General features: G+C 48.3%; 1 protein-coding gene across 1 annotated transcript in view; it reads right to left on the bottom strand.

The window, feature by feature from the left end:
- NFX1 (nuclear transcription factor, X-box binding 1) overlaps positions 1–17661 on the bottom strand; it is a 165794-nt gene that overhangs the window by 90057 nt on the left and 58076 nt on the right. Inside the window, exons 8-9 of the mRNA XM_044295481.1 lie at positions 13988–14087; positions 11608–11825 (exon numbers count right to left, since the gene is read on the bottom strand). Of these exons, the coding sequence (XP_044151416.1) occupies positions 11608–11825; positions 13988–14087 (318 nt within the window). The remainder of the gene's footprint in view (positions 1–11607; positions 11826–13987; positions 14088–17661) is intronic.

Below are 17661 nucleotides of genomic sequence, written 5' to 3'. Positions count from 1 at the left end.
TGAAGAAAAGACAGTACCATCAAGATGGAAAACCGAAGGGGAGGGAACCCCGAACCCTCAAAAAAGGATAGGAAGGCCATCCAGGTACGATAGTAAATCCGGGAGGAAGAAGACTTCCCCGGACTGATCATGGTCCTAACCACTGAATCCGAGAACCCCATCTTTATCAGGATGGCGGTTTCAACAGTCACGCCGGTAAACGAAGAGACCGCAAATTCCGGTGGAAGAACGGGCCCTGAGACAGTAGGTCCTGTCCGTCGGGAAGAGGCCATGGGGCGTCCGCCAGCAACCGAGCCACGTCCGAAAAAACCACGCGCGGCGAGGCCACTCTGGGGTGATGAGAACGGTCGGAGTCCCTTCCGCCTCGAACTGGCGTAGACCCTTTGGTAGGAGAGGAAAACAGAGGAGGCTGAAGTCCTGCCACGGAGACACCTGCGCATCCATCCGTACGCCTCCGGATCTCGGGCGCGAGCCAGGACCACTGGGATCTTGTTGTTGAACCCGGACGCCATTAAGTCCACATCCGGACGGTCCCATCTGTGGCAGATTTCCTCGAACCCTTCTGGATGCAGAGACCACCCGCTTGGATCCACCGTGTTGTGGCTTAGAAAGTCCGCTGTCCAGTTGTCCACTCCTGGAATGCAAACTGCTGACAACACCGGAACGTGCGTCTCCGCCCACGTCAGAATTCTCTTCACCTCCTGCATCACCATCCGGCTGCGGGTCCCGCCCTGATGGTCGATATAGGCCACGGCCGCGGCATTGCCCGTTTGAACCCGCACTGGGAGGCCCGCAAGGAGAGAGGTCCAATAGGAGAGAGAGAGCGGAAAAAATCGCCCTCAGTTCCAGAAAGTTGATTGGAAGGCGAGACTCTGCCGCCGACCAAATTCCTTGAACCGTGCGAGACTGGAAAACGCCCCCCCAACCCAGGATGCTGGCATCGGTGGCGGCGATCGTCCAGGAGAATGCGAGAAAGGAACTCCCCGACCTCAGGTTCTTTGGAAACAGCCACCAAGGAAGAGCTGCCCGAACCCGCTGAAAGGTAAAGGATCTCCTGTTGCGCCAGGCGAGTGTGAAACTGGGCATATGGAAGGCCTCGAAAGAGGCTACCATAAGACCCAGGACCTGCAAGTATTCCCGAATGGAGAGGCACGGGGAGCGCAGCAGATGCGACACTGCCCCCTGGACCTGGGAGGACTTGAAGGCTGGTAGAATACTTAGGCAGCCGAGGTGTCCAAAATCACCCTCCGGAAGGAGAGCCTCTGGGACGGGAAGAGGCAGGAGTTTGGGAAAGTTACCAGCCAGCCGAACCGTTCCAGGGTCTGAACAGTGATCCGGACGCTGTCCGTGGTCTGCGGTAGAGAGGGGGGCCTCTATCCGGATATCGTCCCGATAGGGCAGCAAAGGAATGCCCCTGGTACGAAGAAGCGCCATGAGCGGTCCAGGACCGTGGCAAGGACCCGCGGGGTGGTCGCCAACCCGAAGGAAGGGCGACAAACTGACAGTGTCGACCCATAATGGCGAAGCGCAGGAATCGATGGTGGGATTCCGCAATCGGGACATGTGATAGGCCTAGGAGCAGCAGGGCGGGCTGACTGGGCCCTCTAGTGCCGGGAAGGCTGGTGCAAAGGAAGGGCTCTTTGCGGGCGACCTGAGACCCCCGGCGGAGGAAGCAGGCGACGGCCTACCAGATGAGAAACGGCAAAAGGCATGCAGAGATGAACTCGTCCAGCTGATCCCCATAAGGTCTGGAAACCCCAAAGGGGAGATTAGCAAAGGAACGCTTGGTGGAGGCGTCAGCATCCCACACCTTCAATCAAATCTCTTCGCGCTGAGTGACAGAGATGGCCAACCTGCGGGCAAAGAGGGAAACAATGTCCCTAGAAGCTTCGCAAAGAATCTTAGAAGCCTGAGACATCTGGAGAACCAACTCCAGTGTGTTAGTAGCCGCATCTCGTACCGCCAGTTCCTGGTGGTGGTGTTGTAACCACACCGAGAGAGCACTGGCTACCCCTGCTGAGTGAAAGGTAGGTCACAGGGACGCGCTGCCAGCGAAAAAAGGACCTGGAAGAGAGTCTATGCGTCTGTCTACAGCATCCTGGAAAGAGGAACTGACTAAGACAGGAAGGGCCACATAATTGGCTAATCCGGCCACCGGAGGATCCACCTTAGGGGGAGGAGACACCTCTCCTCGCCGTCAGCAGGGAAAGGAAAGTATATTCATGCGCTGGGTGGTCGAGAACCTTATTAAGACCACCCCAGGCCCTGGACATGACCGCGGAAAAATCCCTCATGGACCGGGAACATGGTAGTCTCCGACTGCCTGGACGGAAAAAGGGGGAACTCCTGACCAGTGGAAGGAGGAGAATCCCCTTGGAGAATAAAGGTGTCTCGGACAGTCACCACTAAGTCAGCCACCCTGGTGGAGAGCTTAGGCGAGGGGTCCCGCTCCATGACCTAATCAGAGCCGGAAATTCTCCTTCAGACTTGCGCTCCCTAAGGGAGGGGAGAGTCGCCCGAACGCGCCTCTAGACGAGGGGGGGGGGGGGGGGGGAGAGCCAGAGCCATCCGAGGAGGGATGCTGCTGCTCACGCTCCCTGTTAGTAGTCGGGCGTCTTCTGTGGAAAACCACTTAGAGAGGTGGTTGGCGTCACAGGATTTGAACATGCCCTATAGTCCAAAAAGGACCTGGCTCGTCCGAGCCGGATAATTCTCCTTCGGATTACTCTCCCTAGGGAGGGGGAAGAGCAGTCCGCAAGCGCCACCGGCGAGGTGAGGGGGGTGGAGAGACGGAGACATCCGAGGTGGGATGCTGCCGCTCACGCTGCCTCTTCGTAGTCAGTCACCCACTGTGGGGACCACTGAGAGAGATGGAGTCGTTAGCGCCACAGGATTAAAGGACATGGTTGCCTCGGTGACTAAGACCAATTTAGCGGCCGCGCTGGACATGGCAGATGCCCAAGCGGGGACCGCAGGCCCCCAGGGACGTGGAGGAGGGGTGGAGGAGGGGGGTAAGGCAGGGATGCAGGTAATACTTATCTGCTCCTGCAGAACTTCTCCTGCAGAACTTCTCCCTCGACTCCAGGACCAGCAGGGATGCACCTCATCAGGCTTCTGACTCCTTGTCCAGGAGTGCAGTGTTCTGGTGGAGGGTGGCAGCAGGAGACCCAGTAGCTGGTGGGATACCGGAGCTGCAGGTCGAGCCCGGATCCACTTGTCTTCTTTGGGGGGCAATGGAGGCAGCCAGGCAGCGTCCAAGGACGGCAGCGGGCATTCCATGGGGGACCAGGAAGGCGCCATGCCGACCTGTGTCCCCATCTAGAATAATATAAACAATTTTTGAAGGCTGAAAGGGGCTTTGAACTCAGAAAGCCTGGACATGGGGCAGCAGCAGCAGTACCACTGAGCTACCAGCTTGCCTGGCACAAAACGGAGTAGAGTGATGAGGAGCTGCACGGCCATGAGCAAACAGAGTCTCCGGTGTAAGGAGAGTCAGAGCGGCATGCCGAGGCTCCGCCTCCCCGAACGCGTCATTATGGCGCGAAAAAAGCGCGCGAAAAATAAGCGCGCGAAAATATGCGCGAAAATAAGCGCACGCGCGAAAATAAGCGCACGCGAGAAAATATGCGCGAAAATAAGCGCACGCGCGCGGAAATAAGCGCGCGCGTGATTTAAACAAACACCACGTGGAGGAGCGGCCTGCCGGCGGGCGCTGAGGGAGCGCAGCAGCCAAGGCCCGACGAGAGAAGCGCTGAAGCCCACAGTTTAAGGGGGAAGAGATGCCAGTACTCCAGTGCCAAAATGAAGAAAGTGCCCCATCAGGATCCTTCTTCAAGTTCACCCAGGTAGCCACAGACAAATAGACACAGAGGGAGGGGGAGGGATTGGGCAACACTTATCTGCTCAGCATGCTCCCTCGATGTCCAGACCAGCAGGGATGCGCCTCTTCAGACTTCTGACTCCAATCCAGGAGAACAGTGCTCTGGAGGAGGGTAGGCAGCAGGCGTCCCAGCAGCTGGTGGGATGCCGGAGCTAACAGGTCGAGCCCGGATCCACTTATCTTCTTGGGGGGAAATGGAGGCAGCCAGGCAACGTCCCAAAGACGGCGGCGGGCACTCCACGGGGGACCAGGAAGGCGCCATGCCGACCTGTGTCCCCATCTAGAATAAAAATAACAAAAAGGAGTAGAATCAGAGAGTGTCAACCTCCTTCACCAGACACTAAGCAAAGACTGAGTTCCTCCTGGTGGAGTCTGGGGGTATAGCCCGAGGAGGAGGAGCTCTTTCATTTGCATAGTGTCCCTCCTACTAATACCTCTAAGCTATACCCATGGTCTGTGTCCCCCAATGGAAAAAAGCACGAGAAAACCTGGGTGGGGGGTGGGGAATCGGAACTACAGTTCGTTACCCTCTGGTATGACTTCTCGCACCCAGGCATCCGAGACGTGAGCTAGCCAGACATGCTGGAACAGATGAAGACGACCTCCCGCTCGACAGGGGGGCGCCAGAGGCTAACTGTCATGCAGAGGAGGACTTGGGCGTATGGGGCTTGGAGCCCTGCTGGCGAGGACGCCAGGGAGGGCGAGGCTTGAAAGATGGTGTGCACTTCTGCTCTGAGGCAGATTTGTCGGCTGGCCGCTTCGGGCTGGAGAAACTCCGAAAGGGCCGAAAAAGAGGTCTGCGCTTTTTAGACCTGTTGAAGCGCGTCCTGCTCTGCAGCAAATTGGTTCTTTTAACCCCTGTAGCATCAGAGATAATCTCATCCAAACACTTGCCGAATAGTCTGCTACCTGCAAAGGGGAGGGACGTCAAGGCCCATTATCCACCGCCCAGCAAGATAGCCACAGGGTACGGTGAACAGACACCAAAACGGCTGAAGAGTGGGCCAAAAGCCAGAGAGGCCTCACAGATGTAAGAGCTGGCATGGGAAAGTTGCACTGCAATAAAAATCCCCAGAGGCGAGGCCATGACGTAGCTTGTTTGCCCTCTGTCATAGCCTCACTAACCCATGTAGAGACAAAAACCAGGCGCAGGGCAGTGCCAACTGCTTCAAAAGAAGATTTGGCAAAAGATTCCAATTTCTTATGCCTTGGGTCAGAGAAGGAAGCCCCAGCTGCCATAGGCAATGTGGTATTCTTAGCCAGGCGGGATACCAGAGGGTCATCAATAGGAGATGACGACCACTTTGTCAAATCCTCTGGAAAGGTATACAAGACGTCTAAACGTTTCGGTAAAGCAAAACACCTGTCAGGGAAGTTCCATTTCTTGAAAAGGGAGGAATCAAAATCCGGGTGGTTGGGGAACACCTTTGGCGAGCGACATGATCGCCTGAAGAAAAACCAGAACCGTAAGATAAGGGTGCAGGGTCCTAAACCTGTAAGGTTTCTATAACTGCTGCGATGAGATTGTCTACCATAGTGGAAAGTTTGGAAGACTGGTTCTCCGGTGAGACAAAGTCAGCATCTGACAACTTTTCCTCACAACACTCCTCTTCTAATGAGGAGGTGTTGGAGCGAGACTCTCTGAAGATGACGGGAAGATGGATGAAACGGGGGACACAGACACCCTTCGAGGAGAGGGTGGTCTGGCTGGTTTTGCAGGACGGCACCGATAGAAGGCAGCAGAGGGTCCCCAGTCTGACTGGTCAGAGGGTGGCCGCACAGCCAAATGCAGTAGTATGTCCACAATGGCCCTGTTGGAATGGGAAATGTCTTGCACCATCTTAGACAGAGAGCGCACCCACTACGGCTCTACCATGGGCTGGGCAGGGGGTTGACTAGGACAGTGTAAGAGCCACTTGGTGGTGGAGCAGAGGGGGTCCAACTGACCGGATGGGAATTTTGAGCGACAAGAAGCACGGAAGTGACCGCCGGCTTTGAGGCCAGGGATCTTGGTTCGGACAGTGTGAGTACCTGTAGTGAAAAGTAGGAGGGGGTAAAAGCTAGACCCTGTAGGAAGGAGGGGAAAGAGCTTACCCAGCCTGTGCAGGAGATAGGCGGAGTCGGAGAAACCAGCGCAAAGAATTTGCGCCAGGAAGCCAGATGAAGGAGGGGGGAAATCAGGGAGAACTCATGCCCCGCCCCCATAATGGAGTTGGCCGCCTGCAATAATGAAAAAGGAGTTCAGGTCCTCCTGATGGCGCCACAACTGACACCCCAGGCTTCTCCCTCACACGCCCCATACAGCGGTGCTGCCGCAAGGAGCACCGGTCGAGTGGAGATGTCGGCCGGGTGAGAAGTAGCCACGCCGAGCAGATCGGAAGTAGGACGCAGTAGGAGTCGGGGTGGCGGAGACTAGTGCAAATCTGTGAGAAAGAGGTGGGTGGGAGGAGGGGGATGCAGGGCCCAGAAAGAAGCTTGGCAGATACAGAGGGCTTCCCTTCACCCCAACCCCACAGGAGAGCTGACATGCAGCTGTTAACTCTTTCCCTGCCTGGGTGGACAAGGCTTCGTGGGGGCCATCCTAACAAGTAACCTGAGAAGGGGAAGGGGGGGTTGGAGCAAGGAATACCTACCCGTCTGGCGTGTTCTCCCCCGTTTCCAGCCGGGTCACCCCACCACCTTCGGTGTGCGGCCCCTTGGGGAAGGCCACTACACCATAACAGAGGGGACTTGTCGTGGGCAGCCGTGGCGACCCGAAGGCTGGCAGGATGCAGAGGCTTTAGGAACCTCTGGTCCTTCTTGTCTTCTGGAGACCGGGAAGGAGTAGCGGGCTTCGAAACCCCCTGGTCTCTCGTCTCCTGGGTGGGAGTGCAGGCAGCTAGGACTGCCTGTAATACCGCTGGAAGAAGGAAAGACAAGACAAAAAACCGGTGCACGTCCTCACAGCCGTGGGCTCAGGCGGCTATATGTAGATAAGCATCAAAAGGATAAGGCAGCACTCCAGGTAAAGTGAAAAAAAGGTGGATCTTTATTCCCTCTGCAACGTTTCAACCGTCTCGATGCGGTCTTTCTCAAGCATATCACACAGTGTCATACAAGGGTATATATACCCACAATCCATAGCAGGAAATTTAAAGTGACAATTAATCAATATAAAACATGATTAATTCAAAAAAAGTATAATAAAGTGCTTTGTGCATAATAAAATGAATCTGACTAATACAATTACATGCTGATTCATATATCATAATACATTCACAGTGTATACAACTTTGTTATCAATCTCTACTGTGATTAAATTGTTGGTTCACAACTAATCCATGTATTTGAAATCACCTGTGTATCATATAAAGTGCAATCATAACAATAAAAGTTAAAAACAACTCACACCGAAGCACCTGTGCAGGGGCGCCAAGATCCGCGTCCTCACTGTCAAACCGCGCATGCCCAAGAGGTCAACCGCGTCACGGTACGCGACTCCATTAGGACCGAAGCCAGCAGCCGTCACCAAGGAAACGTGACTACAGAGACACGCGACCCGGGAGGCGGCTCTATGACCAGACCAGAGGCGTCGCCGGGAAACACCCATGATGCAAGGGCCGCGTCACCAGGTCAGGCACGCCTACAATAGTGGCGTCGCTGCCATAGCAACAACCGGCCCAGCAACATGCTCAGTGTCTCCACAGGTTCCAGCGGAAGGCATAAGGCAGGCGCGGGTCCACAAAGGAACGGCGTAAGGAGAGCAAAAGGCCAAATAAGGATCCATAAGAGCATATATAACTGAGGCTTAATAAATGCCTCACTAGGTCAACCTGCATTGAAGTATTAAAATATTAACAAAACGGAGTGAACGTGGTCCGAGTATATCGGCAACAGGGATTGCCCCTAGATTTAATCTGCCATACTCATATTATTTCACACTGGGACGGGGACCAAAAGAGGCCACGTCGTTCTCACGACCATCGCCCCTGGTCCATATCGGAAAAGGGTCCATAGCACATCAATGCCACGGTGCCCAGTTCCAGAAACCGACCCTCATGTTTTAGACCATAAAGAAGACCACCACTCCACAAAAGTATAATTACGGTAGACCCATTAAGTATCTTGTATTTCATATGGCTCAAAAGATCTCCCCCAACGCCATAAATCAACAAGGAGACACAGAAATAGACGCCCACTGTCCACGAACCAAAACGGTGCAGTCCCAATAACTGGAGAAAGAAAAGAGAAAGAAGAAAATTAGAAAAAGATAAAAGGATCATATAAAATACATGATCAATTTTCATAATAGATGACAAATGACACTAATACATATACACATACACCAGGGCGCAACGAATCAAGGACCAACCGGGACTAGCACAGAAAACCCCCTTACACCACACTCCACTTAAAATCGACATTAAGACCATGCGGTCTCAGGGTGTTGAGGCGATGGATCCACCTCAATTCCCTCTGTTTAAGGGCCAGCGTCCTATCACCTCCCCTTCTGGACAAGGTGATGTGGTCCACCAACATAAACCTCAAATCTTTTTCTCTGTGTTTGGCCTCCACAAAGTGTTTGGGAACCGGCAGATCTTTTCTTTTTTGTCTGATGGAAAAACGGTGATTGTTGAGACGTGCCTTCATGTCACAAGTGGTCTCCCCAACATAGAGGAGGCCACAAGGACAGGAAAGCACGTAGATCACATAAGAACTGTTACATGTTAAAAAGTGGCTAATCCCATACTGGGTCCCGGTGACGGGGTGCGTGAACTTCTCACCCTTGATCATATAGGGGCAGTTAACACAACCCAAACAAGGATAAGAACCCCTTCTTCGGGAGCCAATATGGGACTGTACCAAGGTCTTAGTCTGAATGTCCGCCCGTACCAACTTATCACGAAAGTTGGCAGCGCGCCTATAGGACAGCAGAGGCGGCAAAGTCAAAGCTGGAATGTCAGGGAAGTTACTCCTCAAAATCGGCCAATATTTGCGAACAATCTGGGCAAGGGGAACACTCTGCTCTGAATACGTTGATATAAACGGTATCCTCTCAGTTTTGCTACATGTGTGGGCAGATGGTTTCGGTTGTGAATCTATCACTCGACTAAGATGTTTGTCAATCACCTGAGCGGGATAGCCCCTTTTCTTAAACTTATCTACCATCTGTGAAAACCGAGTCGGCAGCAAATCAGGGTCCTGTACCACCCTCTTGACCCTAAGCAATTGGCCATAGGGTACAGAATTAATTCTGTACCCTATGGCCAATTGCTTAGGGTCAAGAGGGTGGTACAGGACCCTGATTTGCTGCCGACTCGGTTTTCACAGATGGTAGATAAGTTTAAGAAAAGGGGCTATCCCGCTCAGGTGATTGACAAACATCTTAGTCGAGTGATAGATTCACAACCGAAACCATCTGCCCACACATGTAGCAAAACTGAGAGGATACCGTTTATATCAACGTATTCAGAGCAGAGTGTTCCCCTTGCCCAGATTGTTCGCAAATATTGGCCGATTTTGAGGAGTAACTTCCCTGACATTCCAGCTTTGACTTTGCCGCCTCTGCTGTCCTATAGGCGCGCTGCCAACTTTCGTGATAAGTTGGTACGGGCGGACATTCAGACTAAGACCTTGGTACAGTCCCATATTGGCTCCCGAAGAAGGGGTTCTTATCCTTGTTTGGGTTGTGTTAACTGCCCCTATATGATCAAGGGTGAGAAGTTCACGCACCCCGTCACCGGGACCCAGTATGGGATTAGCCACTTTTTAACATGTAACAGTTCTTATGTGATCTACGTGCTTTCCTGTCCTTGTGGCCTCCTCTATGTTGGGGAGACCACTTGTGACATGAAGGCACGTCTCAACAATCACCGTTTTTCCATCAGACAAAAAAGAAAAGATCTGCCGGTTCCCAAACACTTTGTGGAGGCCAAACACAGAGAAAAAGATTTGAGGTTTATGTTGGTGGACCACATCACCTTGTCCAGAAGGGGAGGTGATAGGACGCTGGCCCTTAAACAGAGGGAATTGAGGTGGATCCATCGCCTCAACACCCTGAGACCGCATGGTCTTAATGTCGATTTTAAGTGGAGTGTGGTGTAAGGGGGTTTTCTGTGCTAGTCCCGGTTGGTCCTTGATTCGTTGCGCCCTGGTGTATGTGTATATGTATTAGTGTCATTTGTCATCTATTATGAAAATTGATCATGTATTTTATATGATCCTTTTATCTTTCTAATTTTCTTCTTTCTCTTTTCTTTCTCCAGTTATTGGGACTGCACCGTTTTGGTTCGTGGACAGTGGGCGTCTATTTCTGTGTCTCCTTGTTGATTTATGGCATTGGGGGAGATCTTTTGAGCCATATGAAATACAAGATACTTAATGGGTCTACCGTAATTATACTTTTGTGGAGTGGTGGTCTTCTTTATGGTCTAAAACATGAGGGTCGGTTTCTGGAACTGGGCACCGTGGCATTGATGTGCTATGGACCCTTTTCCGATATGGACCAGGGGCGATGGTCGTGAGAACGACGTGGCCTCTTTTGGTCCCCGTCCCAGTGTGAAATAATATGAGTATGGCAGATTAAATCTAGGGGCAATCCCTGTTGCCGATATACTCGGACCACGTTCACTCCGTTTTGTTAATATTTTAATACTTCAATGCAGGTTGACCTAGTGAGGCATTTATTAAGCCTCAGTTATATATGCTCTTATGGATCCTTATTTGGCCTTTTGCTCTCCCTACGCCGTTCCTTTGTGGACCCGCGCCTGCCTTATGCCTTCCGCTGGAACCTGTGGAGACACTGAGCATGTTGCTGGGCCGGTTGTTGCTATGGCAGCGACGCCACTATTGTAGGCGTGCCTGACCTGGTGACGCGGCCCTTGCATCATGGGTGTTTCCCGGCGACGCCTCTGGTCTGGTCATGGAGCCGCCTCCCGGGTCGCGTGTCTCTGACGTCACGTTTCCTTGGTGACGGCTGCTGGCTTCGGCCCTAATGGAGTCGCGTACCGTGACGCGGTTGACCTCTTGGGCATGCGCGGTTTGACAGTGAGGACGCGGATCTTGGCGCCCCTGCACAGGTGCTTCGGTGTGAGTTGTTTTTAACTTTTATTGTTATGATTGCACTTTATATGATACACAGGTGATTTCAAATACATGGATTAGTTGTGAACCAACAATTTAATCACAGTAGAGATTGATAACAAAGTTGTATACACTGTGAATGTATTATGATATATGAATCAGCATGTAATTGTATTAGTCAGATTCATTTTATTATGCACAAAGCACTTTATTATACTTTTTTTGAATTAATCATGTTTTATATTGATTAATTGTCACTTTAAATTTCCTGCTATGGATTGTGGGTATATATACCCTTGTATGACACTGTGTGATATGCTTGAGAAAGACCGCATCGAGACGGTTGAAACGTTGCAGAGGGAATAAAGATCCACCTTTTTTTTCACTTTACCTGGAGTGCTGCCTTATCCTTTTGAGATATATATAAGGGAGAAGCTCACACTTTTGTGCTTAGTGTCACCTCCTAGTGGCAGCAGCTATACCCACGGTCAAGCCTGTGTCCCCCAATGAAAAGGATAAGAAATGTATTTGTGAGGGGAGCGTTACATCCATTAAATCCATTATCTACAAGAACAATGTGTCTGTATACATTATAAGTTTAGTCTAAATAGAACATTTTCAGGACCCTGTGCCTGTATACAAATATGAAAGCTGGTCTAGCTTACCATGAGAACCACAAGGCAAAGGTTTTCCACACGTCTTCCCACATGATGGTATTGGATCAGTGCAGATTTTTCTGTCCACACAGCCCAACTCAAGTAATTTGCTCAATGAGGTTTGTCCGCAGGGACAGAAACGCACAATCTGGGGAAGTCGCGGACAAGGCTGGCAAGGCTGTGGATGGCAGACCTCCGTACACCCATGTTTTCCACAATTCAATTTTCTATTAAAAAAAGGTACATTATGCAGGTTTTATTTGGGATAAGTCAAGACGATTATCACAAAAGTTATCATGTGGATAATAAAAAAAATAAATAAAAAATATCAGTCTAATACATGGTTTAAGATGAATCAATAGTTTAAGGTATATCATTGGTTACTGGTAATTATTTTGAAAAATGACCATATGAAAAATAAAAAAAAAATTGAAAAAAATTTATGACGACAAAAATATCTTAAAATCATCCCTCCTCTATGGTTGAACACTATATGTGCAGCAATATTCACTATATTTCATGTTGTTGCTGAACAACTCAGTCCAATGTCACTGGAATTAGGGCTCATGCACATTTTTCATGGATAGCACACTGACGCATTCATTTATAAGGGGCCATACACACATTTGTTTAGTTTTTTTCTTCCAGATCCGTGTGCCCAGAAATCCCAGTGCAGGTCCTACTCTTGTCCGTAACTGCAGATGAGACTAGCCCTTTCTATTGATGGGAGTGAGAAAACAAAGAATGTACTTGAAAGCTATTTTGCGGATACATTTTTTGCAGACTGAAATACAGCCTTGTGCATAGATTAGAGCTGACCTCCCCTTTCCCGCTTTAGCAGCTTCCACTAAAAATAAAAAAAGATATGATAATGCCTTGCCAAAACTGTGGCCATAAATCTGCATATACGCGTGATATGTGCCAGAAATTGGGGCACCAAAAAAGTGTCAAAATTTTGCCACAAAAATGGTAAAGCTAAAGTAAGCTAATGAAGGGAGGGTATTAAGCTAGATAGGTTTACCTTACATCATGAATGGTTGGGATTAGATTGGTGCATCTAGTCTAGTTCTAAATTGTCTAGATTTAAGAAAGGATAAAAGGGGTTGTGCAGAGGTTTAATATTGATGGCCTATCCCCAGGATAGGTCAGCAATATCCGATAGTTGAAGGCCTGACATCCGCTACCCCTGCCCATCAGCTGTTTGAAGAAGAGGCGGCGCTCCATGAGTGCTGCTTCCTCTTCATTACACTACACGTCGTCTCCCTTGCAGCAGTGGCATAGTGCAATAACAATTAATTGCTCCATTCAAGTGAATAGAGCAAGGACTTGTAATTACACTCAGTTCTGAGACGACAGACAGTGTAATGAAGAGGCAGCGCCTTCATGGATTCAGACAGCTGCACAACCCCTTTAATAAATCTGTGTTTCCACTGCTCCAATGCTGGTGGTAGCTGTGCGCCATTCCATGAATTGCTTATTTATAGCATGTGGGAAAAATAAATGGAGCTGGGGCTACCAGGTGATGTACCTCAAGACATGAAGATCGCATCTAATGATTGCAATTGTCACATCGTAGTATCTCGCAACCTCAATGACAATCCCACAATGTTGGATTTTTGGTTGTAAGTTGCACATGACTGCCATTATAGACCACAATGCAAGCTGTGTGCTAAAGCAACATGCCTGTGACTTTTCTGATATTTAGCTGTGTGTTTACATCCCAATCACAGCTCTCTAATAGCTGGGTGATGAGTTGCAGACTAGGCGCAAAAATGATTTTAGCCACACAGCTTTTATGAGATTAGCCGACGCTCAACACGTTGTCGTGAAGCCCTAGCCTAAAGGTAACAATAGAAAACAGCAGTAATAAGCATTACAATGTCATTACCAGCATGGTAATGGCACGTTTAAAGGGGTTCGCGGGGCTACAGAGATTGATGATCTATCTTCAGGATAGGTCATCAATACCAAATTGGTGGGGGTCCAAGACCCAGAAACCCCACCACTGAGCTGTTTTGAGCTGCCCTGGTGCCGGAAACAAACAAACAAACAGTGTATGGAGCGGAAATAGGGGGATCCGTACACAGTTTAGATACTGGCATACTTAAATGCAGTTCCCATTTACTTTAATAGAAGCTGATTTGCAGCACCCTGGCACTGCCACTACACAGGGTATGGAGCGGAGTGCCTCCAGCTATGTAGACTGTACAGTCAATAGTGCTGCAACAGCCCGAAACAGCTGATCGGCAGGGTTGCGAGGTGTCGGACACCCACCAGCCTAATATTGATGACCTATTCTTAGGATAAGTCATCAACATCTGTAACTCAGAGAACCCCTTAAACGTTAATAAATGAGCTAACAATTGGGGTCATGAATGTTAAAACTTACTTGCCGCAGAGCTTTTGACAGGAGAAGTTTCCAAAGCCATCGTAGTTATCTTTGTCTGTTCCACATGACACATCACGAGAGCTGCCACCACAGTAGCATGCTGAGCAGGGGACAAATACAGAAAGCACATCATTGTGAGAGCCCTCCGTCCAATTACACAACTGGCAACTATATCAGTGGTTTCTAAGCATTCCAAAATGAGATAGACAGATACATGGCCAGATGTATATAGATGCCCAAACTGTTGCATAGATCTGCCACTGACAGCCATTAACCATGTGGCTTCATTCAACATACATTTACAGCTCTAGAATTCTGCTGTTAAATAAATGGCATACTAATGATGAGGGCACTACTAGAATCCCAGCATTCTGCAGGACACAACACGGGTACTCATACCAGAACCCCATTACAGTGAATGTGATCCATCAGGCATAAGCCGTGCCCATACCAGATCTGGAAATCAGATATTCTGTTCTTATGCTGGAACAGAATACTAGAATTTAAGATGGTGATGTGAACCTGGCCCTAGATGCTTCAATCATTAGTGACTGCAGAAGACAAAAGATTAAAAAAAAGACACTCTACTGCATTATTTATTAGAAGTAAAATTCAAAAATAAAATTCCCCTACTGGAACAAAAATGAAACCATGAGGGACATTTACTATGCCCTATTGCCACTACTGTGGAGTAAAAAAAAGTCACACATTATGGCAAATGCCATATGTGCATCATAATTTGTGACATTTTAGGCTACTTTCTTTTCTAAAGTGGTAAGAAACAGGGGTGGGGCTTAGGCTTTGTATGGCCGACCGGATTTACTACAACTTTCGACCGAGACTGGCGCACGTTATAGCTGAAGTTTGGTCCAGTCTGTGGCTGCCGTAGACTTCGGCTTCTGGTGCACAGCAGGGTAGAAATTTGCCTCATTTATTAACCACTTCAGCCCCGCTAGCTGAAACCCCCTTCATGACCAGAGCACTTTTTACACTTCAGCACTACACTACTTTCACCGTTTATCGCTCGGTCATGCAACTTACCACCCAAATGAATTTTACCTCCTTTTCTTCTCACTAATAGAGCTTTCATTTGGTGGTATTTTATTGCTGCTGACATTTTTACTTTTTTTGTTATTAATCGAAATGTAACGATTTTTTTGCAAAAAAAATGACATTTTTCACTTTCAGCTGTAAAATTGTGCAAAAAAAAAAAAAAAAACGACATCCATATATAAATTTTTCGCTAAATTTATAGTTCTACATGTCTTTGATAAAAAAAAAATGTTTGGGCAAAAAAAAAATGGTTTGGGTAAAAGTTATAGCGTTTACAAACTATGGTACAAAAATGTGAATTTCCGCTTTTTGAAGCAGCTCTGACTTTCTGAGCACCTGTCATGTTTCCTGAGGTTCTACAATGCCCAAACAGTAGAAAAACCCCACAAATGACCCCATTTCGGAAAGTAGACACCCTAAGATATTCGCTGATGGGCATAGTGAGTTCATAGAACTTTTTATTTTTTGTCACAAGTTAGCGGAAAATGATGATTTTTTATTTTTTTCTTACAAAGTGTCATATTCCACTAACTTGCGACAAAAAATAAAAAATTCTAGGAACTCGCCATGCCCCTCACGGAATACCTTGGGGTGTCTTCTTTCCAAAATGGGGTCACTTGTGGGGTAGTTATACTGCCCTGGCAATTTAGGGGCCCAAATGTGTGAGAAGAACTTTGCAATCAAAAGGTGTAAAAAATGACCGGTGAAATCCGAAAGGTGCACTTTGGAATGTGTGCCCCTTTGCCCACCTTGGCTGCAAAAAAGTGTCACACATCTGGTATCGCCGTACTCAGGAGAAGTTGGGGAATGTGTTTTGGGGTGTCATTTTACATATACCCATGCTGGGTGAGAGAAATATCTTGGCAAAAGACAACTTTTCCAATTTTTTTATACAAAGTTGGCATTTGACCAAGATATTTTTCTCACCCAGCATGGGTATATGTAAAATGACACCCCAAAACACATTCCCCAACTTCTCCTGAGTACGGCGATACCAGATGTGTGACACTTTTTTGCAGCCAAGGTGGGCAAAGGGGCACACATTCCAAAGTGCACCTTTCGGATTTCGCAGGCCATTTTTTACACATTTTGATTGCAAGGTACTTCTTACACATTTGGGCCCCTAAATTGCCAGGGCAGTATAACTACCCCACAAGTGACCCCATTTTGGAAAGAAGACACCCCAAGGTATTCCGTGAGGGGCACGGCGAGTTCCTAGAATTTTTTATTTTTTGCCGCAAGTTAGTGGAATATGAGACTTTGTAAGGAAAAAAGAAAAAAAAATGAAAAATCATCATTTTCCGCTAACTTGTGACAAAAAATAAAAAATTCTAGGAACTTGCATTTTTAGACATTCGGATCCCAGACTTCTTCTCACACTTTCGGGCCCCTAAAAAGCCAGGGCAGTATAAATACCCCACATGTGACCCCACTTTGGAAAGAAAACACCCCAAGGTATTCAATGAGGGGCCTGGCGAGTTCATAGAAATTTTTTTTTTTTGCATAAGTTAGCGGATATTGATTTTTTTTGTTTTTTTCTCACAAAGTCTCACTTTCCGCTAACTTAGGACAAAAACTTCAATCTTTCATGGACTCATTCGCTGAGGGGCATATTACCTTGGGGTGTCTTCTTTCCGAAATGGGGTCACATGTGGGGTATTTATACTGCCCTGGCTTTTTAGGGGCCCTAAAGCGTGAGAAGAAGTCTGGAATATAAATGTCTAAAAATGTTTACGCATTTGGATTCCGTGAGGGGTATGGTGAGTTCATGTGAGATTTAATTTTTTGACACAAGTTAGTGGAATATGAGACTTAGAAAGAAAAAACAAAACAAAAAATTTCCGCTAACTTGGGCCAAAAAAATGTCTGAATGGAGCCTTACAGGGGGGGGTGATCAATGACAGGGGGGTGATCACCCATATAGACTCCCGGATCACCCCCCTGTCATTGATCACCCCCCTGGTAAGGCTCCATTCAGACGTCCGTATGATTTTTACGGATCCATGGATCGGATCCGCAAAACACATGCGGACGTCTGAATGGAGCCTTACAGGGGGGCGATCAATGACAGGGGGGTGATCACCCATATATACTCCCTGATCACCCCCCTGTCATTGATCACCCCCCTGTAAGGCTCCATTCAGACGTCCGTATGATTTTTACGGATCCATGGATACATGGATCGGATCCGCAAAACACATGCGGACGTCTGAATGGAGCCTTACAGGGGGGTTATCAATGACAGGGGGTGATCAGGGTGAATTTTGCGCGATTGCGATTACTGAATGCGATGCAATATTTTAAGGGAATTCTGCTAGAGGTCTATTTGCTTGGATTTTCAAGGCAAAAGCACACACAAATTACTGATAATGCAGAAATGTAGTTATGCTTAACTCAAGAACTGAAATGCAGTGTTTTTCAAAATAAAACGTCTTTTACTAAATTAAATAACATATTTGCATTACTGCAAAAGTACAAAATACAAAACTTGCCATTTTCTTAATAGCACTGCATAGAACAGATAAATAAAATAGAATAAATAAAAGAACATTTGTTCATTAAAATAACGACTTGCCTCCAGCCCCTCCTCCCTCCCCATACTGTAACTGAAGTATCGCCGG

Source organism: Bufo gargarizans, chromosome 5 (assembly GCF_014858855.1).
Source record: "Bufo gargarizans isolate SCDJY-AF-19 chromosome 5, ASM1485885v1, whole genome shotgun sequence".
NCBI classification, from domain to species: domain Eukaryota; kingdom Metazoa; phylum Chordata; class Amphibia; order Anura; family Bufonidae; genus Bufo; species Bufo gargarizans.
Note: the sequence above shows the minus strand (reverse complement) of the source record. Positions and strands in the feature narration are given on the sequence as shown.